The sequence below is a fragment of the Strigops habroptila genome, chromosome 3 (genome assembly GCF_004027225.2).
Source record: "Strigops habroptila isolate Jane chromosome 3, bStrHab1.2.pri, whole genome shotgun sequence".
NCBI classification, from domain to species: Eukaryota; Metazoa; Chordata; class Aves; order Psittaciformes; family Psittacidae; genus Strigops; species Strigops habroptila.
In genome coordinates, this window is record NC_044279.2 from 74,179,083 (window position 1) to 74,203,010 (window position 23,928).

The 23,928-nt window shown below is 37.4% G+C and overlaps 1 protein-coding gene across 5 annotated transcripts in view; it reads left to right on the plus strand.

The window, feature by feature from the left end:
- The window catches only part of LARGE1 (LARGE xylosyl- and glucuronyltransferase 1), a 277,729-nt gene that overhangs the window by 64,438 nt on the left and 189,363 nt on the right, over positions 1-23,928 (plus strand). For all 5 annotated transcript variants that reach the window (XR_003990374.1, XR_003990375.1, XR_003990373.1 and 2 more), the window contains one exon: positions 15,709-15,895. Coding sequence is in view for 2 of the 5 variants with exons in the window: in XM_030477990.1 (XP_030333850.1) it covers positions 15,790-15,895 (106 nt within the window). In the remaining 3 variants the exon portion in view is untranslated. The remainder of the gene's footprint in view (positions 1-15,708; positions 15,896-23,928) is intronic.

Here is a 23,928-nt window from a genome sequence, read left to right on the forward strand (position 1 = left end):
TCTGCAAGTGTCTGTGTCATTACTTTTTATTGCCTACCATTTTCCGAGAGATTAATTCATTCTCGCCTCTCCCCGTTCCTTGTAGTCATCTTGCTAAACACTGTGACATCTGCTGTCCGACTGTGGCATTGCAACGCTTCAGTGTGCGCTGCTGAAAAATGCAAACACTTGCTGGAATTACATAGCTGACTTTCAAATGGAGCACCCTTTTAGTAGAAACTCATTTATTTTCTTGGAAGCATTTAGAACTACAACTTTGAGATGTGTAATTTCAGGCAGTCTTAGTTGAAGAATTTCTCTGAAGCGCTGAAAGTTAGAGTACATCTAATTCCTTTCATTGGCACCTTTGAGGAAATAACTGCTTAGAATTGTTGATTTAAGGAAAAAAGTGTTGATGTTAAATAAGTAATTTTTCTTGTCCTCTTTTGCCTACTGTAAGAGCAAAAGCAGGAAAATACCCCAAATAAGCTACCTTTATCAACTACATACTTAGCTGAGCTCTTATGCTTCAACATAAGACAGGTTATGGATGGGATGCTTCACAGCTACAGGCTGGGTAGAGAAGAGATTCAGAGCAGCCCTGCGGAGAAGGACTTGGAGGTGTTGGTTGATGAGGAGCTTAACATGAGCCGTTAGCATGCACTTGCAGCCCAGAAAGCCAGCCATATTCTGGGCTGCATCAAAAGCAGCGTGACCAGCAGGTCGAAGGAGGCGATCCTGCCCCTCTACTCTGCTCTCACAAGACCCCACTTGGAGCACTGTGTGCAGTTCTGGTGTCCTCAACATAAAAAGGACATGGAGCTGTTGGAGCAAGTCCAGGGGAGGGCACGAGGGTGATAAGAGGGCTGGAGCACCTCCCGTATGAAGACAGTCTGAGAAAGTTGGGGCTGTTCAGCCTGGAGAAGAGAGGGCTGCGTGGAGACCTCATAGCAGCCTTCCAGTGTCTGAAGGAGCCTCCAAGGATACCTGAGAGGGTCTCTTCATCAGGGACTGTGGCCATAGGACAAGGGATGGTGGTTTTAAACTAGAACAGGAGAAGTTCAGGTTAGATATAAGGAAGAAGTTCCTTACCATAAGGGTGGTGAGGCACTGGAATGGGTTGCCCAAGGAAGTTGTGAGTGCTCCATCCCTGGTGGTGTTCAAGGCCAGGCTGGACAGAGCCTTGGGTGACATAGTTTAGTGCCAGGTGTCCCTGCCCATGGCAGGGGGTTGGAACTAGATGATCTTAAGGTCCTTTCCAACCCTAACTATTCTATGATTCTGTGTTAAAAAAGGAGTCCTTTTATAGCCGAATTTCTAGGTGAAGAGAAAACTTGCATTTGATCAGAGCTCTTGATTTTCCTGACGGCGCCATGGCCTGTGAATTGTTCCTCATAGCTATATGAAACTGGGTTTTTTCAGTACGCATCACATTTTGCATGGCTTTGGCTTTTCCTGCAGCTTGATGTGGTACGGCTTTGTCTGTGTTACCAAATACTGATGTCCAGCAGGAGTGGATTTGTAGAGTGAAATAGTGCTGAGGGCCTGATACACAGGCTGCATTCATCCAAGGGTTTTACAGTAAGCTAATTACAGTCTTGTCCCAGCAGCTCAGCATCCATAGCATCCTTTGGCATACACTCTGGAGCGCATGGTTTTGTTTCATCCTATGGATATCCAATTTGTGCCCCATCAGACTCCTGAAATATGTAGCTTAGCCTAGAGTAAGGATGAATGCTTGGAGATGTTGTATCAAAAGGGATAAAGGCATTCCTTCTCTGAAGAAAAATGCTGATCTAAACACAGTAATTGACTTCCTTCTCAGTCGGAGCTGAAACTGCCTGTTTCCCTGCTTTTTCACACATTGATTCACCAAAAGGAATGGAGATTGAATTTCTGGGACCTATGTCATGGTAGCTGTAAAGTTTCAATTGATAATATTACTTCTATTAGCATGCTGATTGAACGTTTTTCCCCATAAACTTTTGAATTTTTATACTTCCAAGTCTTTCGTACTACTCACACAGTGAAACAATTTTAGATGCTCTTATCCAAAATCTCTTAACATCACAGATGGCACTAAAAACTAAACAGAAAATCCAGCATGTTATTCTGAAGAAAAAAAAAACCACGCAAAACATGTAGATCTGATTCATTAATCTTTGTTAGTGGCACTTAGACAATATTATTGAGCTACCGTGGTAAAATATTAATGAGGACTGAGGTATTGCTTAGATGCAGTTATCACTGCGGTAAGGGTTTTTGGATGCTTCTCCTAACTTTTATCATTGACTTTCTGTGTAACCAATTATTCTTAAATTCTTAATTTGTTTTACTTTAAAGACCCAAGGACTCCTGAGGACATGTAAATATTATAACATTTAATTTACAGATCCTGATATCTTAATATCAGGGTGTGTTACAGGAATGTTAGAAATGCTAGAAAGAAGTTGAGACATTTAAATGAAAGCTGAGAACAGCTAAAAACCACCTGCTTATACTGCTGAAGTATTTTAGTATCACAAGTAGTAAAATCATACTTTCTCAAAGAACCATTTTAGTGTTATGATAAAATCCTGCTATCATTTCTGTGCAAAGGCCAGCTTTCCTCCTGAAACTTGTTTGTGTAATTATTTGCCAGCATCACTTTAAGTATTAGAAGAGTGACACACACAGTGTTTGATCATATTATTGAATTCAACTTTGAAGATGACAGAAAATACCTCAATATGTATTGTACATTCAACATTACTTCTTAAGTGGTTTTGGAGACTAAAAAGACATGATTCAACCCATAAAGTTCTGCTTTGCTTCATGGTGCTGGTTTAAAATAAATCTGAGGTGATCTTAGCATGGATACTTATTTCCATGTGAATACTTGGTAAGGTCCTCTTATGAGTTAAAATATTAAAGCACCTTTACCTTGATCAGTACAAACTACTCCAGGCATCTGTTTATTAAAGTCTATAAACAATTTGTCATCACAGTGTCTGTTTGGAAGACAGTGCAACATAGCAGACCCAGCTGACGTGTATTTGCCTGAATCGGACTCAAAAATTTCAAGAGTTGCATGATAACAGCCTGAATTTGTGATCGTTGTCCAGTATTGGTTTGGACTCTCTTCCAACAGATACGTGCTTTTTCAGTAATGCCTACAACGGTAGTGCTGCAGTTTTCTACCCCTACAAATTCTCTCAGGAGCCATGAGAAGGTGGCATTTTATGTCAAGTTCAGTCCTTGAAGTTCTAATACAACTTTAGATTTCATTAACAAAAAAAAAAAAGGACAAGTTCCAGATTTTCATAGTTGTAAGTGTAATTTGAGACAGGAACTTTTAAAGCTTTCCAATCTGAAGGTACTATTTAAGAAAATGAGAAGAGCAGCATCTCCTCCTTTCTTCTCTCTAGCTGGTGTGGCCTCTTTTTCCAGTTCTGTGACAGCAGGTTGTCAGGCTGCTAATGCTTGTTGTTAAAATGGCCACTTAGGCAGAAAAGACATATTATCATAATTTAAGGGGCATTTTAGAGGAATACTATTTTCTGCAGAATACTTTTCACTCAACTATACATTTTTATAGTCTTCAGCCCTACTGTCCAATTATCTAAAGTTTCAATTTCTTATTTAAAATGGTACTTACTGTCCCTTTCAATATACTTCACTGTCTCTTTCTTTGAAAATCAGTTTGTAAAAGCCTTTACCTGCAGAGATGAAATATCATTTTAAGGGCAGCTGTAACAATTAATATTAACAGGTTTCTTTAATCTATTCAAGTCTGTTTAAAAAGTAAAATATTCTTCTAACTACTATGTGAGCTAGAAACGAATACATTTCACAAGTTTTCAAATGTGAAACGTTACTCCATTTTCGTACACAGTGCTGAAACAGTACATAAACTTGGCAAAATACAAACAATTAACATCCATATTTAGCATTTTACCAAGTCAAAACCCTTCAGGAATAAATGTACTTTGTTTTAAAAATTATCTCATTTTAGAGAAATTGAATCAAATGAAGATAATTTTGCTTGGTGCCATCGAAATATAAAGTCAATGCTATGCACTTTAGAGCTAATGATTATTACTGAAACCCTTCACATTTTTTTTCTGCTTTCACGGGGTGTGTTTTAGGTTAGGTTAAGAGATAAGAAATACAGTTATGGCCAAAGAATCCACCACCTAGGTTGTAATTTACCCTGTAATTACAAAATCATACCTAAATATCAGCAAATGTAAGATCACGCTATTCTTAAAACTCTATAAGACATTTTCAGCATATTACAGAAGAGGTATAAATAGCCTTACATCACTTTGTAGGTCTGTCCCTCATCTCCAGCTTTGTTATTATTAACACATTCAAAACATGCATGTGAGCTGTCTTCACCTGATATACCAGAGCACCTTCTAATAACTGGAATACGTTGTAAGATTATTTTAATTTCCATGAAACAAGGCAGACAAAGTTAGTCTTGTATGGCTTTGAGCAACCTGGTCTAGTGGAAGGTGTCCCTGCCCATGGCAGGGGGGTTGGAACTGGATGATCTTTAGGGTCCCTTCCAAACCATTCTAGGATTCTATGATTCTATACTTTTGAAACTTTTTAGACCAGTAAGGAAAAGTAATTGAAAAATTAACTTCAGAACTTTCAAGACCAAATTATAAGTTGCCTGGAAAATATATGCAGTGCATATTTTTCCCCAGCAATTAGTTGGTGAAAAAAAACCCTCTAATTTTCTATTAACTTGTGTATCCCAAAGTTAACATTAGTAATATGAACTGCAAATGATGACATATTATTGAAGTGCAAACTATTTCATTTGAGCCTGCTCTCTATATTTTCAAATATTCTTAATGCGGTTTCGCTGTTGTATTAGAAAGAAAGGATTTACCTTCTCTTTCAGCTGTGCAATAACATGTAATCACTGCAAATATTTTATATATCTATAGTTACAATCCTCAGCAGCCAAAAAAACCCCAAACCCCCAAACCAGACATCTAAGGCCTTTTTAGCCTTCTTTTAAAATCTTTTCAGCAATTGAAAATGTAGTTAATATAATCTTGGCAGTAAACAAAACTTGTACTACCAACATGTATCCTTATAACTCTGGGTAAATCTTGGAAAAACAGTATTATGTAATTTGTTGTCAAAATCAACCAATTTGTGTCAACCACTGTAGCTAATAATACTGTGGTATATTTTTGGTATATACTGTGGATAATACTATGGACTACTTTTGTTGCCCTTCAAATAACTGCATTGTTATGTCCTATATTTTCGTATCTCCTAGCAATAAAAAAAAAGTTTTAAAAAGTTTTATTTTTAGAAGTATGTAGAATTGTTTTCACAATCATTACATTTTCATGCTGTCTTACTGACAGTTCCCCATGAGCAACTGAGAAAATTCTTTCACATAAAATACAGTGATCTATAGTGATCATTACTATCTATCTGTTGCAATATATAGAATCATAGACTAGTTAGGGTTGGAAAGGACCTTAAGATAATCTAGCTCTCTCTTCTTGGTGAAACATTGGCTTTGGGGTCAGTATCATGATCCCAGCCTTTGTACTGGTGTAACTGAATTGACCCCCTTTAGTTTATGATCATTGTATCTGCTGTGTACCCGCAGTTTACATGGCCTTGTAGATTCTAAACATTGTGCACCGTATGGTTATGATAAAAGATAATGCTTATGAACAAGAACAGGCTAGGCCATCTATAGATAACAGAATAGGCATTATAGCAATGACATTTATATGCCAAAGGCATTGCCTCCAGACAGCATATCTTGATCTGCAGGACAGGAGGTGGAGAATGGCCCTGTAGAGCAGACTGGCTGCACCCGTGTTGCATAGCATGCTTTGCCTAGATCCCAAGACATTTTTATTTTTCTTTATATCATTCCGAAAAACTGCCACCATTCACCCAAGTCATGACATGATGCAAAGAGGTATATATTGTGTTTCTTGAGGCGTTGCATGATGGCAGCGCATGAAGGCAGCAAACCTGCTGAGGCAGTGCTGGGGGATCGTTAATAGTGCACAGGGCACAGTATCATCCATGCTGTCTGTAGGAAATGGTCCCTTCTAGTAAATCTTTCTCAAAACTTCCCAAATCTGTGTCAGAGAGACCTAGCTGGCTTACTGTGAAAGAAAGCCCAGGAGCGAAGAGATCTGTGGAGAACCATAGCAAATCACAGATGTGGAACAAGGAAGGGAGCAAAATCATGGAACAGTATTGGTAACAATGCAGGTATTTTAACTGTAGCTCCATTGGTTAAACTTATCTTTTCTTCAAAGTATATTTCCAATGTGTCATTTTGGCTGTGGTATTACTTGAAGTTATATTTATAAGTGTGTGTTCATATAAGGGTCTTATGGTTTTAAACTATTATTAAGATGTAATATTCAGAATTGTTGCAGAAATAGGTCTTCGGTATAGAAAGCTCAGGCATCTTTCAGAATTCCTTTAAAGGTGTGAGTATTCATAATGACTTTCAGTCATTCCTACTTGATTGTCTCGCTCCGGTGAAGTACTTCCATCCAGTTGACAACAGTCTCAGACTAGAAAGTGAGTAACTCCTTCACCTTAATTCTTCTCTGAGACTTTTACCCAGTCTTTTTCTTAATCTCAGAAGACTCGCTGTTGAGGTTACTAGAGGTTAGGTTTACTTCTCTGGATTTATATTAATGGTTGCTAATACAACACAGAGTTAAATTGTCTTAAAATATACTAGGCTATAGAAGCAGAATTAGGAGAGACAATAAGAGGTGTTCTTCTACTCTTCCCCTCCCCTCTTCTCAAACGTCAGCCAGTGCAAAGCATGCACGTGTTACATGATGCATCCATGACTGCACAGTCCTCTACATCCTTTGATCCTCCTCATCATCATTGTCCTCTTTTGCTTTGTTAGAAAAGATCTGGAAACCTCCCCTCCGCCCTGAGAATGATGAGTTATAATCAAATTTAAAGTGGAAGTGTTAATTATGTGCATTTGAATAAGGTACTCTTTTCAGTATATTCATTTTCTTTACAAGAGACTTGCTAAATATTTTATATTTATTATTTCTATACCTCATCTAATTGCAGAATTATAGAAACTTCAGAGAACAATAATGATGATAATGAGATCAGTAAGAGATTACAAAGACTGAAGTTCTCATGCAAAGAAACAATGAAATGTTTAGTGAAAATCATTACAATTTGAGGAAATGGAGAGAACATAGAAACCCTTAGCCCACTGCCCTTTTTCATAGGCAGACCACTCTCTCTCAGATGATAGTTTTAAAATGAAGGGTAAAGAGCTATCCAAATTACAGATTGGTTTCAATGAACAGTATTCAACCTGCTTTGTGCAGAGGATTGGACTAGATGACCTCCAAAGGTCCCTTCCAACCTAAACTATTCTGTGATTCTATTGAAATGCTAACTCTGCACATAGAAAACTTGAATTCTTTAGTAAGTGCTTTTGCCAGTGTCTCCTCTTGAGGCTAGTTTCTGCAGCTTTGTTCAGCTTTAATAACACCTTTCATGCTCCTTTTGTAATTGCATTAAACTTGCATGCCATTCTTGTCTAATACCCACATTAATCTGTGTAGTACCAAATAAGAAGCCATGAAAAATCTGTGTTTATAAATTCCAGTTTATCAAGCCCTTTTCCAGTGCTCCAATGTTCACGAATAGTCCTATGAAATAACTTAAATCCACTGCTGCCTTTTCTACTTTAAAAAGTGAATGACACCAAATTATTCTGCAAGAGCTTTGCTTCTTTGTCAAGTGAGAGGGAGTATGGGGGGAAGCACCTTTCCCATCAACTTGTATAGAACCTACTCAGCCCAGGGAAAGCCTGGAAATGGATAGTCCTTGTAGCCTGTCTAGATGGCATTATATTTAAGAACAACTTTGACACAGAAGGATTTCAGCAGGAAACTTACTAAAAAAGTTGCTCACAACTCATGGTGCGATTTAATGTTCTGTAGTAGCAAAGAATTATTGAGAATGTATAATGTGCTTGGTAAAGTAGCATGTCATTGTAGTGAAGAATTTGTCTTCTGCTTTCAATCATGGCCATATATATATATTATGCTGTTTTACTATTTGCTGATTCCTTGATTATTCAAATATTAAATTCACAGCAATTCTTGGTATTTTCATTACATTGCTTATTTAATTTTTATATAAATTTGCTAGAAATATTTGTGGGTTTAGTAATATTTAAAGCAATATGTAGTGATGAGGTGAGAACTTTGGTGCTTATATAAAAAATTCAACTTCTTGTCCCGTAATTAGGAGAGACTTAGTCCATATTTTGTGTGAATTAATGCAGGTTGAATTTACCTTAGGGAAGTTATATTGATTCATACAAGCTAAAAATTTAACCTGAGATTCCCTGTGTGTATAATTGTTTATGTGCATTATTATTCATGCATAGTGGAGTAGATGTTGGTTGGAATTTTTGAGGATTGAAATTGAATGGCCTCTATATGTTTTATAACTGGTGCAAAACTGTAGAATTATGGAATTACGGGATTGAGTTTGGAAGGGGCTTCTGGAGATCATCTGGTTCAACCCCCTGCTCAAAGCAAGGTCAACTAAAGCAGATTGCTCAGGCCCATGTCCATTTGGGTTTTGAATGTCTCCAAGTATGAAGGCTCTGCAGCCTCTTTGGCTGTGTCCTTGCACTGGTGAGCCCAGACCTGGACACAGCACTCTAAATGTTTCGTACCAGTGATGAATAGAGGGGAAGGATCCCAAAGAGACCTCCATGCATTTCTGCTACTCTCATATACAAGGCAATTTCTTCTCCTCCTCTTCTTGGCCAGTCCTTCCTAAAAAGCCTGAACGTATCAATTACTTGATTGCTGCAGACAAGTATTTCTTGTCGACATCATTCAACATCCTTTGGTTGCCAGCCCAGTCCACTGCTTTCTTCTTTTTTGGTGCGTTTTCACCTCTCTCCTTGTTACTCACAATGTAATTCCTCACCAGTTGGTGCCCATCCTGTTGGAAAAGACACTTCTGCCCCATGTGGTCAGGTGGATCCTATCTCCTGTTAGCAGCCCTTCATTTTCAGAGAGGGTCCCATGGTTGTAAAATCAGAATATTTCTTGGCAATACCAGCTGTGCAACTGTCTTGGTTTTGGCTGGGATAGAGTTAATATTTTTTTCTCAGTAGCTGGTGCAGTGCTGTATTTTGGATTTAGTCTGAATACAATGCTGATAACACACCGATGTTTTAGTTGTTGCTAAGTAATGCTTACCCCGATCAAGGACTTTTCAGTGTCATGCTCTGCCAGTGAGGAGAGGCACAGGAAGCCGGGAGGAAGCAGAGACAGGACACCTGACCCAAACTAGCCAAAGGGGTATTCCATACCACAGCATGTCATGCCCAGTATATAAACTGGGGGGAGTTACCTGGAAGGGACCGATCACTGCTTGGGCTGGGTATCAGTTGGCAGGTGGTGAGCAATTGCACTGTGCATCACCTGTGTTTATTGTTTTCTTTTCCTTTTCCCCTTTTAGTTTTATATTCTCTCCCCTTGTTATTTCCCTTATCATTAATATTAGTATTATATTGTACCTTAGTTATTAAACTGTTCTTATCTCAACAGCAATAAGCTGTTGTTGTCACGGGGGGTGAGCGAGTGGCTGCACAATTCTTACTGTCTGGGTTTAAACCACAACAGCAACCAATTTTTGACCCACAGGATCTATCCACTCATCCTCAGCTCCTTCCTCCTCACTGCAGGATTGAGGAGAGAGCCACCTGGGCCCATTTCTGTCTCTTTTTATTTTTTAATGTAATACAAGTATTTCATAAAGAGCAATTTGCAAGTACGATGCTAACTTCTATTTCCGTCTGACAAGTAGCTGCTGTAAGCATGTTACAAATCTCTATGTAAAACTAACTTGTAGTTTGAGATTTAGGCAGTAAAATAAAGGGTTTCTTTTTTTTTTTTTTTTTTTTTTATAATGTGATAGGACTTTGCTTCATAGAAGGACATAGATTCATAGAATCTTTTGTCAAGGAGGAGCACTTCAAGCAGTAATTATTTCCTCCTGGGCAAAACTTTCTTATGAATCTTTAATAAATTTCCTTGTTAAAGCAGCTTTGTACACAGAGGATTCTAATGAAGGTAAACATATTGCTTTTGAATAAGCAACTGAGAACTTTAGCTGAGAAGCAAAATGTTAGCATCAAAATTCTTGAGAGGTGTTACATATGTTGCAAGTAGCACCCTACTTCAGATTTAAAGACCATTTTGTTTTCTACGTGATTGCATGCACACAATACCTGAGAAAGGGACTTAATAAATGTCAAACCCATGGCTCTTCAGGACTTCATTATGAAGGAGAAAGATGCCCTGCTATAGACTTGTTGGACTCCTGCCGTACAAAAACTGAGTCAGGCTCTGTTTCATTTTCTTTGAACTGAGCTGAGTCCTGAGATAAACTGGGGAGTTGGCAAATACTGATGCTATATACCCATATAGGTGAGGGGGTAGAGTAAAGCAGAGTTTGGAGAACTCACTGGAAAATGAGGTCAGTAGCTGCTTTGAAAATAAGTATCATTCTTGGGTTGCAAATGGAATATGAGTAACAGACAAGATTGATCTTTCTGTCATGATTGTGTTTTGTTGCTGTTATCTCTTCTCAACCGATAGATTTATTTTTTCCCCTCATATTAATGGTGACATTTTAGAGGAGGCTTAGGAAAAGATTTTTATCCTGTTCATCTTAAATTGTGTTACTCTTTGAAAATAATTTTTAAAGTTGCAGGCTTTCCATGTTTTGAGCAGTCTAGGCTTGAAAGTAAAAAGGAATGTCATTAAAAAGGCATCTATAAATATATATCTGTACATACATATAGAGGAATAGAATGAAAAAGGAAAAATGTGAAAGCAAATTATTTATTTACTTCTGTCTGTGACTGTGCTACTACAGGTTAGATCCCCATTGGTAGAATCATAGAATCATTTAGGTTGGAAAAGAGCTTTAAGATCATTGAGTCCAACCATTAACCTAGCACTGCCAAGTCCACCACTAAACCACATCCCCCATTCCTGTGCTGATGTTGCTTACACCTGGAACCTTCTAGAAAACTTTGATTACCAGACTTTTCTGTGAACCACAGCACATACGGAGGGAAAATATGAAAGAAAGTGTCAATCCTGTGTGCCCTCAGAGCAGCTAGCCGAGTTCCAAGGCAGAACTCATTTGGGCTGTCAAGTTACTGGCTATTTTCTCTCTTACAGATAGGACTGTTTTCTTGTAACTAGTTGAGAAAGAGTAAATTTGTTAGCATTTGGAAACGGCTGTAATCTGTTCCTTTAAAGTGGATTCACAAAACTTCTGAGGTGGGTGCTGAGTCTGAGTTTACTCCGAATCCTTCTTTAAAGTCATGATACAATGGGATTAAGAAGTCTGATTTGGGGGGAAGATCTCCAATGCCAAGAAAATTCAGAATTTGGGAGCAAAGTGAGCCTTAGGTTTGTTTCTGTAGCGCATTCTGCCATGTGGGAGAAGAAGAGGTTGATGAGAGAGGAGATGGCATTTTCCTTCAAAATGCTATTTCTGTTCTAAGAACTTGAGAAGTGGAGTATATTAACAAAGGTATGTTATTTAAATAAAGATTTACCATTTACTTCTTTCATCTTTTATTTCATAATGTGTTTATTCCACATCCTGTCTTTATGGTACCAAACTTTTCTCTAATATGACAAAAAAATCTGTCACATGACAACCAACTTTCATAATTGGAAGACTGCAAAGCTGCAAGATAAAAAGCTGACTATCAAGCAGTAAACTCATTATAACCCCACATTATCAACGTTTTAAAGAAAAACAGAAAAATACTGGATATGATGATACTCTTTTTTTCTTTAGGTTATTTATATTTTGAGTCTGGCAAAAAACCTGTGAAAAATCTCTTGTAAGGGACGGATGCTACATTGACACAGAGCCAAGGGAAAAGCTTTACAGTAGAAATTGTTCATTGACTCTGTGACTACAAGTGTGGAAAAGCAGAGAGAATTAGATAACATTAATTCAAGAAACACAGCAAAGCCAAGGCATGGGATTGGTGTATAAACAGCTTTAACTGTATATATTCATCTCAGTGGCTCTGAAAACAAATGGAAGATTACTGGGATAAGATTATCTGTAGCAAATGCAAGGAAATGTATGAAGCAGTTGGAAAAGCTTTTTATAGTAGAGCAGTTAAATCTAGTTAATTGTGTTTGATTTTTGTTTTTATAATTACTTCCATTGTTCCACTGAACTCTTGCTGAATGTCTGACATAGTCGAGCTGTCATGCCGTAATTAAAAAAATAAATGAATAGAAACTGCATACCAATGTGATTAGTGTTGTGTTACATGTTTTAATATATGTCCTGCTCCTACTGGTTGAGAGCTACTTCATACTTAGCTGAGGAGATAATCTTTGATTTAAAACAAAAAAAGCCACTATGATAAGGTAGTGTGGTTAATGGAAGCATTTGACCATATGTGAAGGTAACAAAAGTAATTCTGTTTACTGTTGCCATGTGGTAAGAAGGTCATGAGTAAGTCTTTGTAATGAGAAACCCAATTTATGTTAATTCCCACTGTGAGCCTGCACACAGGCATTGTCCAAATTAGTAGTATTTTATAGCACAGTTAGCAGTAGTCAAGGATGAGCTGGCCTGAGGTTACTGTATTCATGTCTGGTGATCTGTGCATGTGCAATAGGTTTTATAAATCTTGAACTGGGTTTATTGTAGAAGTGCAGAATATTTGACTTACTGAGAACAAGACATACATGCATGATGTATATACAGCTGCTTTTGTGGACTGTGGCTTGAGGATCAGTGGGTGTGTAGAAGTCTAAAAGGCAAGTTCATATGACAGAAATGTGTGCAGTGCTACCCTGTTCTGTGCTCAGCCCTTGCTCCAGGCAGTGTTATCAGTCACTTCCATGATGGATATCAATCCAACACCTGTTGAACTGAAAGGAAAACCAAGTCAAAGAACTGCAGTATCTTCTTTCATTTTCTTTGATGGTATATTAGGTAAAAATCTTTAAAAGGAAAACCAATAATGAATACATGATGGAGTCCAAAATTTTTCGTTTAAGCCAATCATCTTCGTTACCGTTCATGGACATTTTATGCAATTATTTGTGTAGGGTTTGCAGATGATTCACATGATGCATTGTCTAGTTTGGAAAAAAAACTACTCAGCAGGTGTGGTGATTTTATAAACTGAAAGTGAATATTTAAGACTCAAGGGAAACTATTTACAATTTAGGGGAGGTGGGAAGACAGTAGAAACTTCCTCTGAAATAGTTTATGTCTCTTTTCTCTTTTAAAGCACCATTAAAAAAGATATATCCACATTTCCTAGAGTGATCCATCACAAGCTGACTTGTCTAGGATTTTCCCAAATATCTTCCTAGTTAGATAAAAGATGTGCATGAATGTGCAGAGTGATTTGTCTGTTTTGCCTCAGTGATGACAATTTCTAGAAAACTGAATTTCCTAGCTTTCCTTTGTAGCTGAATTGGGAGTTCGATGTTGCTTCTTATACTTTCATAACTTGTTGGGATACTTCACATTTATGGGGTGGAAAAGCTAGATTTTCATCCTCCATGTTGACTGTTCAGAAACTTGCATGGATATTTAAAAGAATATATAGGAAAAATAGAATTATTTCTTACATATGCAGCCCCAGGATGAATTAATGCACCTTCAGCAGTATAACCCCAAGCTTCAGAGGCTGATTATCATTATCCCCAAAACTTCTATCAGGATACTTGTAACAGCATGATTTCAGAAACATCTAGCGTTGACTCTTGCTTTGATACCTGTGGGTTTTACAGGTATCATTAATAGGAGCAGTATGTATCCAATGCATGTTGCATTACAAGATGTGACTGTTTGAAAATGACCCTGCTTGTGAGTTTGTATTTTCAAAGATTTATTTGTCCATGCACAGACTGATGTCAGTGGTACATGTGACGATCTTAAGGGAAAAAAATAATTTCCTACTTAAAGAAGTGATTCTATGCATTTTACAATATACATGCATAGAGCAAGTATAAAACACAGAAGCCAGGAAAGTTATCTGTGTTTTTCAAGTAGTCATGTAAAGGACTTTCTTCAGAGTAGTTGTACAAGCTATGTGATGTAAGAAGAAGAAATTAAATGTAATCATTATTCAGATACAGCGAGTAAAGATGAAAGTTCTCCACAATTTATCTACCAAATGTTTGTGTCTGACACCGTGACTCTAATACCACAGTTGTTAATATTAAGTCTGCCCACATATTTTGTGCAAAATCTCTGTGGTGAGGCATTCATTGTGTTGAAAAGCTGACACAATGGAATGCTTTTTGTGCTGGCTCTGGGCAAATTGCAGTCCATTTTATCAGTCCCAAGGTCAGAGTACTATCATGGCTCTTAAAATGTAGTGTAGTGAAGTGGGCTGTATTGAATGTTCAAGGAACAGCTGTAAGTTTGCCTGATTATTGCAGCCAGGTATCTCCAATAACAGCGTTCTTCATGTGAGCCCATTTCTCTTGTCTACAATTCTCATTTTTGCTGTAATTTGATTTCGGAATGACTTTCACTGCAATATACGTAGAGTTGTAGAGCTCAGCCATATTTTCAAGGTACACAGTAGCCATTGTCAGTGTAGAAATGCTTTCATTGCTTATTTCAGCTCTAGTGCTAGTCTAAGCATAAGCCAAAGGGCATTGTTATTAAACACCTTGTGCTGCAAGAGTCTGTGTTTCTTTTGCTGTCATTCTTGTAGACCAATTCTTTTTTAAAATCAGAAAACATAAGCCCTTTCACACAAAACTTGAACTAGATTTGCATGGACTTAATACATCCCTTTCTTTCCCTATCCTCTCTAATCTAACACTAGCCTTTCCTCCTTCAAATGATGTGAAACATTATTTTTATGCCTTGCAAGCCTGCACTGGTTGTTCTGTGAATAAGAATCATCAGATTATGTTGCCATCTTGGCCTCTCTGAAATGCAGTGTGATTGTTTTAAACAAATTAAGGTCAGAATGACTCCCCCCCCCCCCCCCCCATAAAAACAGTGGTACTCTCCAGAATCCCCTTCTTTCCTTATAGCATACAATCTAAAGTTCTTGATACCCCTTTGGTGACTAATGAATCTTTCTTGCCCATTTCGCTCTTCTCCCCTTTTATAAAGCAGTTCATCAGCATTGCTTTTTGATTAGCAAAGTGGGTCATTTTAATAACATCCATCTGCACCCAAGGTGTACCTTTAAGTTTTCAGTTCACTCTTTTGAGTTCATGACCACCTGCAGCCAGCTCATTGATTCACTGGTGTGACTTTTGCTCTTTGGGAGCAGGTGAAGAAGTAGGGGTGGCTTTCTCTTATCTGCCTAGGTGCACCAGCACACATAAGCATCAAAGAATCCAGAGTTTCTGTAGAGTAAAATGCTGGAAAAGAAACAAATAAAGGTGATGTCTCTTTGTAAGATGAGCTTAGTGTGTGTTTAGGGGATACAACGTGATTTATTGACTTACTGTCTTAGTCTGACTTCTAAAACTTGCTTTATTATTCGTGGTCATGGATAATTTTGAAATGGGTACTGCTTTGCCATTGAAGTCACTCTATTTTTAGCCTTGTCCTTTTAACTCTTGAGGAACACTGGTGTAATCTAAATTTCTGCGTAGAGATAAGCTGTTAAAATATTTTTCTTTTCCTTCTCAGGGAGTAATATGTGGGAGGCTGTGGACTATTTGCTTCCAACATAGGAACAGCACTGGGTTGGGAATCTGCACTCCTGAGAGAATGCTGGGAATCTGCAGAGGGCGACGGAAATTCCTGGCTGCCTCTCTGACCGTCCTTTTTGTCCCTGCCATTACGTGGATTTACCTGTTTGCTGGGAGTTTTGAAGGTAGGAGGGGAATAAGGGCTGGAGGTGGAGGGCTGGAGTGTTGAATGTATCAGGGCAGACAAATGCAGATCATTCATTGATTTTATTTAAATAAATCTGGTTTGACTTGTAGAGGAAGTAGTTCCCAAGGTGCAGATTTCAATGAAGGGCCTTCCTTACCATGCTTGCTCTCACTGCTGAGGAGGATGTAATTGCTGGCCCTGGTTATTTGATTTTCTTCTCATTTTTTAACTTTTAAAAAGTGAAAAAAACCCAAATGAAACAATCCACTCATTTCTTTTCAGAGTTTTCTAATTCTTAAAAGTTGAACTATCCTATGCCGTATAAGATTTTACTTTTAATTGAAATTAACATCTCATTTCAGATCTGCCCTTAATATTATTTAAAAATGTTTAAAAGTATTTATTCTGGGCACTCTTTACACAACTCTGTTTTTATGGACCTGTGTATTAGACCTTATATGTATAGATGAGACTGAGTCTAGCTCTGGGACACAAAGCAGGAAGTGTATTTAGCTGAAGGGCCTACAGGACAAGTCAGGGAAACGTGTTTGGCATGGTTCTTGGCATAGTGGGCTCTGCTAGGTCATGGTCACTCAGCTGCAGGCTTTCTCTTGTCATGTGGTCCATTGTGCTGCTGCTCACTGGACCATGGAACACACGGTGGTTCCTAGTTTGTGGAATGTCAGACAGTGGTGGGACACTGCTCTATGAGGTGTAAATGCATGAGCAAAGAATTCTATGAAATGTTCTCTAGGCTCCTGATTTAGTTACATAAATGCCTATGCGGCCAAAACCTGCAAACACATGAGGATCTTTTCTTGCCTTTGAGTGAAGATTGTTAGTTCTGGCCACTGCCTCAATGCTTATTGTGCTAGGAGGCTGAACACAGAAAATCAGCAAATACCTGTATAAAATCTCTTTATATAAAATCATTTCAAATCCATGTATCTCTGGGTAGCGGTGGGCTGCTATAGTTGAGTATCTTTCTGTCCTCTTCTTTTTTCAGGTGGAGATCCTCAGGCTTCTAGGTATATTGACTTGCAGCTACGTAACTAGCACTTTTTATAATCAGATTTGGAATTGCCACTACTTTGCCTTTTAAATTGTCTGTCTGATGAACTTTTTTTTCTGGAGTTCAGTAGTAATACTTAGGTGAGGTTAGAAGATGCTGGATCTCCTCTTTCTTATTACTTTGTAGCTTTTGGGTGTTTTTATTTTTTCTTTTTTTTTTTATTTTAAATGAGATGGAGCATTTTATGTTTGGCAATAGGTGTGTTGTTTTGGCAAGACTGAAGAAAGCTGTTCAGGCTTTGTAGTTCTCTTAGCACAAGGAAAGGTGTTTCAGCTGTTTATAAACTGTTCAAATACTAGTTTACAGGCTGATAATTTTAAAAAGGCATTGTTTAAAATGTCAAGCTTCTTTCATCAAGCTTAGCTGATGAATCTGTGCTTTGTTTCAAAACAAAATTGAATTCCAAGTTAAACTACAAGGAAGAACATGTGAATATTTTTAGTGTGTATTACATAAATTTCTATATTAGTTACATGCCAGGTACAAATATTTGCTTATGCAAATTTATTTGGTTACTTAAAATTCTGCCTTAATGGGCAGTAACTCTATGAGCTCATTCTAGGATGAAACACTTATGGGATTCACGTTAAATTGGAAATATAAAGGGTGCTGGCTGCATACTTGAAAACTAATGATCTGGCAGGCAGAACAGTACTGATTTTGTTTGATTTTAAAAGCTGAGCAAATGCAGGCCTCACCTTTTTGCTTTTAGAAGAATATTATACTGTCTTGTCATAATGACTATTTTAATTGGGTCCACAATTGATAATGGCATGCTGCTTTAAATTCCTCTGTGTGTAGAATCCTTTGTTTTTACAGAGTGCTCAATACAGATCTTGAAATTTGCTGCTAAATATTATTTGAAGTGACTTAAAGCTCTCAGTGTGAATTAATCTTAAATGCAAACCAGGGAGCAAAGCCCATTGCCTATTAAGAAGCCTTGTATTGGAAAAGGACTGGAAATTACATAAAATTAGTAATTCTTTCTGTTATTTTTCTGTATCTCCTCTCTCTCTCTTTTTTTTTTTTTCTTTTTTTTTTAATTTTTGGATGGGGCACAATTTAATCTTTGTTGGTTAAAAACTAAGATCAGTTAAAATATTTATTTAACCAAGTAATAGCTAGCATTTTCCTTAACTTGTAGGTGTTATAGACAGAAAGTTAAAGCCATTTTGTCATTTTATTGGCTTTTTGTTCTGTACTCCACTGTGGTTCACACAATTTACTTATGTTTTAAGCTGTCTGTGTATAGTTGAGTAAAAATGTCCCACAGCAGCATCGTGCCTTGATTTGAAACCAGCTGGAATGGAAAGTCCTCTCTGTCTTCTGGCATTAGCTTCTTTGGTTAATCACAGGCAGAGCCAGAAGCTTTCTTTTCAGTTCGTCTGGTTTTAGATTTAAGTAAATGGTTCTTGTTATACTTCTATCCACTAAGTTAAAGAAATTGTCAGTGCCTAGTTTCTTCATAGACTCAATTATTCAGGGTGGAAGGCGCCTCAGGAGTTCTCTGATTAAACTCCTGCTCAAGGCAGGGTGGGCTTTGCGGTCAGGCAAGATTTCTTAGGCCTTTATCCAGTCATATCTTGAAAACCTCCAAGGATAGAGACTACATGGGTTCCCTGGGCAACTTGTGCCGCTGCTTGACTGTCTTCAGGTGGAAGAGTTTCTCCTTATACCTAGTTTGAACCTCCCTTGTTTCAATTTATGTCTGATGTCACTCATCCCGTCACCATGTATGACTGTGAAGAGCCTGGTTCCATCGTCTTGCCACTTGCTTGTAGATGTATTTCCATTTGAAGGTACTTACATGTAGTCAAACCACCTCTCAGTCTTTTTTTCACTAAGCTAAAAAGGTTGAGCTCACTGACATGTAATGGCAAAGAATGTTGCACTTTTTTTTTTTTTTTTTTTGTATTATTTTGCAGGCTTTTGTTCATTTGTATGTTTCAGGCTTCTAGAATCAACTATCTCTCTTTGGTACTGATATCTGCAGTGCTGTGTTCTTGATGTAATTAGGGATTACATTACTTGTCTATGTGTTTATATCTAAGAAGTTACTCATTTGCCATAGTCTGGCAGTGGGATCACATTTAGAAAGCTTCTATAAGCTCTTTGTTAGTCAACCTGTAATACAAAATATGGACTAATGTAGTCAGATCCCACATTCTGCTTTTTAAATAGTTTGCAAGTCTTTAAGAAGAATTTTGTTTCGTTCTGGGTTTTGTTTCTCTGGTCAGAATGTACATTGCAGCCTACTACTGGATGGTTGTCACTTAGACACTACCAGTAAAACTCTTTTCTTGGAATATTCATTGGAGGTGACATTACCCAAGCTGTGACAGTAACAGCTACTAAAAGCCCCATTAATCATGACTGAATGTCTATTAAGGTTATGAACTAGAATATTAAAGAGGACTTTGAATATTGTATAGCCTTTGGATGTAACTGGTTACTGTTGTTGTTTTTAATAATGCACAAGGACAGTGTGATTTCAGTAATCAGTTACTTTGAATGAAAAAGCTAGTTGTGCCAACATTCTTAAATCACATTCAAAGGGGAAGGTAATAGAGTAGGAAGGGTGGAGTGCATTTAGAACAGGAAAGAGGAAATAATCAAATAATATATGATGAATTTTCGTTAGAAAGAATATAGCAGTTTCACTAACAATAGCTCCAGAAATAGCATCATTTTCTAAGCTATATGCAGCAGTTTCGTATCCCCTTTACCATGAAGGTCATGCAAAATGAAGACTTGGAACTGTAATTTGACACATGCTCTCTAGATTACTGCTTCCTCAAAAAAATGCTCACTGTGGCTATGTGGTCTCAGTCACCTCCGTTTCGACAGGATGAAAATACGCTTGCGTTACCAGTTTCTGTTTTGTGGATCCACTCGAGGTTGAAATCCCCAAACTGCCTGTGTAGGGTTTCTGTGTAGAATGTATTTCACACGAACGGAAGAGTCAGTAATGTAACCTTAAGATAAAGACTTGAGAAGTTGTGTGAGACACTATGTAGGAAGTCTGTGAGAGAGCAGGAAGCTGACTGGTTTTTGTCCACTGTCAGGGTAACGTTTTAAAAACACAACCTGCCCTGTTTCCCGGGACTTGCTTTCCCCAGTTGTTCTTTTTTCACTTCAGTGTTGGGCAGCTATCATTTTCTGACTACGTTTTAGTCCAAGAAATCTGTAGAGACATGATTGAAGCCAGAGTTGGGCAAACACCTCATAAAATACAATAAAGTAAAATGAAGGGAGGCTGCAAATATTCATCTTAGTATTTAAATGGATTCACTTTGATGCTGTTCACACTCTTTTTGTGTATGCTTTCCATAAATATTCTAGTGAATATGTTAATTGGGAAAAATGTCTACAGAAACAATGAATATCCAGTTTTAATATTCATGGGAAGCAGATTTTGAAATCATATTTGTGAATACTTGAATCAGAAAACTGATTCTGGAGTTCAGCTTTATTCAGTTAAGTGCCAAAAGTTTATCACATGATCTTATGTGCGTGATGAAAACTGCCTGAATTTTTAATGCTTGCAATAAGTTGCTCATAGGAAGAGGCAAACAAATAATTAATTGCTAAAATGTCTATCAATCAGACGCAACTGATTAACAAACATCAGAAAGTAATCCCTTCACAGACAATGTAATCAGAAAGAGGCAAAATCTGAAATTGCTTTTTTCATTACAATTCGCTCAGTTTGCCTGAATTTTATCTGCTGTGTGTCTCAGCAGGATTAAACAAGAAAACTTAATCCAGTGTGCATTTAAAGTAGAAGTTTCAGCCTCTGTATTGATCCTGTCTTTTTAATAAAGTTTTGAGAAAATAGGTCCTGAAAGGGTTCCTTTGCATATAGTAAGGATGTTACTGTGATGAGTGCTGAACAGGTTTACATGCTCAGTTATTCATTATACATGTTTTTAGTTTGGCTTCATAGCAACCCCTTCATAAAAGCTGCTTCTGTGTACATTTGCATTCTGGAGCAAATGGTGGTTGTTTACTCCTTGTTATGTTTTTTTAGGAGATATGCTGAGAGTTGTCATTTAAGCACCTTTATCTCAGCTGCAATCAAGATAACTTCTTTAGTATATCTGAAGTTTTTACTGGAGGATCCTTTAAGAATAAAAGCAGTCATGATAGTAAAGACCTCAGCCTTATGCCAGGATTTGCTGCTTTGTCCTGGAAAGCTTGACTTTCTATGCAAGCATTGTGATTTGGATATACAGAGTTTGGTATATCTGATACACTGATGAAGTTTGGTTGAAGTATGCCACTGACTACAAGGTCCATGCTGTGAAAGCTCATCATCTTTAGCTTGCAAGTCAGTATCCCCACAGTTAGATCTTGTTTTACAGATACGTACAGACATGAGAACCATTATCTCACCATCATGTAAGAAAATAAAGTTAACAAGTAAAAATGAAAAAAGAAAGAGTTTTGTTCGCCATTATATAAAGACACAGCCTGCTCTTGAGCAGTGACTGGAAATTCAAGTAGTTTCTGTGACAAAAAGAGAATGGCCTTAGGCAAATAATGTGAGCCAAAATACAACACGGTCATGAGAAGCTTTTGAAGGTCAAACTGTGGAGTTAGTGAGGACCATGTTTGGTTTTTTTCTTCTCAACCACTCTTTCAATTAAACCAAAGGATTCTGCAATACAATTTTATCCTTAACTAATAAGGTCCACCGAATAGCTCAACACCTAAATGCTGATTTCAGTGCTGTTTCTTCTTTTGCTTGCCAGGAATTCACATCCTTAAACCAATATGTTATCGTCTCAGGAAATGCCATGAATCTTGCAACAGCCACTTGTTTTGTGAGTATGTTGTGCCAAATGAAAGCAAATCCACATTGCTCTTTTGAATTCCAGTACAGGACATACATGTTCTCTTTCAATATTCCTCTCGAGGTTCTTGTTCCATCTTTGACTTCCTCATTCGTTGAGCAAACTTTTGGGAAAAATGTAGTCTATGAAAGTTGCATTACACAGAGGTGAGCAGATTCCTTCCAAGAAGAAGGAACATCTGGATGCCTAAATTCTGTTAGGGCTTCATGGAAGACTAGCAGTAGAAGAGCTATTTCCTGATTATTCCTTTTTCTCTTCAAAGAAAGTTTCGAAGATGGGTACTTACTAACTTCATAGTCAAAATATGGTTTTCTGCAGAAAAACAGAAAAGCAAGATGAGCGTAAATGTCTTGTTTCTTTAAAAAAAAAAAAAAAAATCCAACCCCCTAAGCAGTAGTGCTTGGCTTTTTGAAACAAAATGTTCAGCTTTTAAGTCCACCAGACCTTCTTTGAGTGCTGGAACTAATGTAGCCTGACTTGCTGTGATTGATGGCATGCAGCTGATTGATGTTGAAGTTGTTTTTCCTACAATTAGAGCATTTATAAAAATCTAGCTCCCATATGGGTCTCCTGGTATTTAAACAAATCCTGAGTTCATGCTGCAATGTATATCTCAATAGTAAAATGTATAGCATCTCTCTGCGTGTTCCTGACAATTGTAGAAGCTTCATTGCGTCTGACTTCTTTCCCTCTAACAAATTTGAGATTAACCAGTGAGCTTTGGGGACAAACAGGTCAACAAATGTATATGTACAGGAGAAATCAAATACCTGAAATATTTATATGTTAAAAGATTGAAATAAATTTAGTATTTTGATTCTGATGAATGTTTGAGTTAACTCAGAACGATTAACTTACGATATTTGATTGAGTGGAATTTTTCTATTTAAGATTTATGGATTTTTTTTTTTCAGATTAGAAAAAGGTTTGAAATCAGAATCTTTCTTGTTAGACAGCAAATTGCATCTGTAGCATCTTTCAGTAGTTTTGAAACTTGTATTTTGAGTATTTATTTAAATATGTATAATACCAGAAGGGGAAGAAGTCAAGTTAAAAATAAATTTGAAGAAGTATTTCACACATCATGTATGGTCATTCTTATGTTCTGCAGATAATGCTCTGGCATGGTTTAGGAAAAGCAACTGAGTGTGAAGGTTAATAGCCTGATATTGGATGGGTATGTTTTAGGTATGCTTAGCTTAAGAATCACAGTATCTTCAAGACATCTTTTTATTCCCTCTTTACCCTTTTCAGACATTTTTCAGTCATGACAACCATTCAATTTTTCAGTTGAGTAGTTATTTCCCTCCCTTGAGGTTTTACCTCTCTTGTATTGCTTTTCCTTCTGCAGTTCTTGTTTTGAGACTTGAATCTAAAAGATTTTTTTAAATGTATCTCGATATCCTTGGACAATTGAGTGAAATGCACAGCTAACTTCAAAAACATGGACTGACAGCAGTCATCCCGGATCACTCAGCTTTGTAGATACCAACAATTGGAGGAAAAGTTGATGACCTGGAGAATTGTATGTTTTTATCCTGATACTCTTTTGCAGTTTAACAGTGTTCAAGACATTTGAGCTATCCTGTGGTAATCATTTTTCTTTCTAACCTGTAGCCCAACTATCCTTCTCCATAGTTCTGTGAAACATGAGTTGAAGTCCAAGATGTAAACATCAAGGTTTTAAACATGTTTTGTTTTCGTTATAATTCTGTTTAGCTTTCAAATTGCTAAATGTCAGCATTTGCAGAGATCAGTAATTAGGGGGGAGAACTGAAAGTTTTCAAAGTTAAATTAACAGACCATAACAGATTGTGCTTCTGTTTGGTTCATTTACTTAAAAACAAAAATAATTGAAGATAACAACTTACGGGCCCAGTTAAAATATTTTACTATCTAAATAAGTTGTTTCATAAGGTGAAAGCAAGGATATGTGGATAATGTGGGCCCTCTCTGGAAGGAAATGGGAGAACTGGCTATGCTGGATTTGAAGAAGGCTGAGGTTCTCAATGACTTCTTTGCCTCAGTCTTCACCAGCAAGTGCTCTAGCCACACCACTGAAGTCTTGGAAGGCAAGTGCAGGGACTGTGAGAATGAAGACCT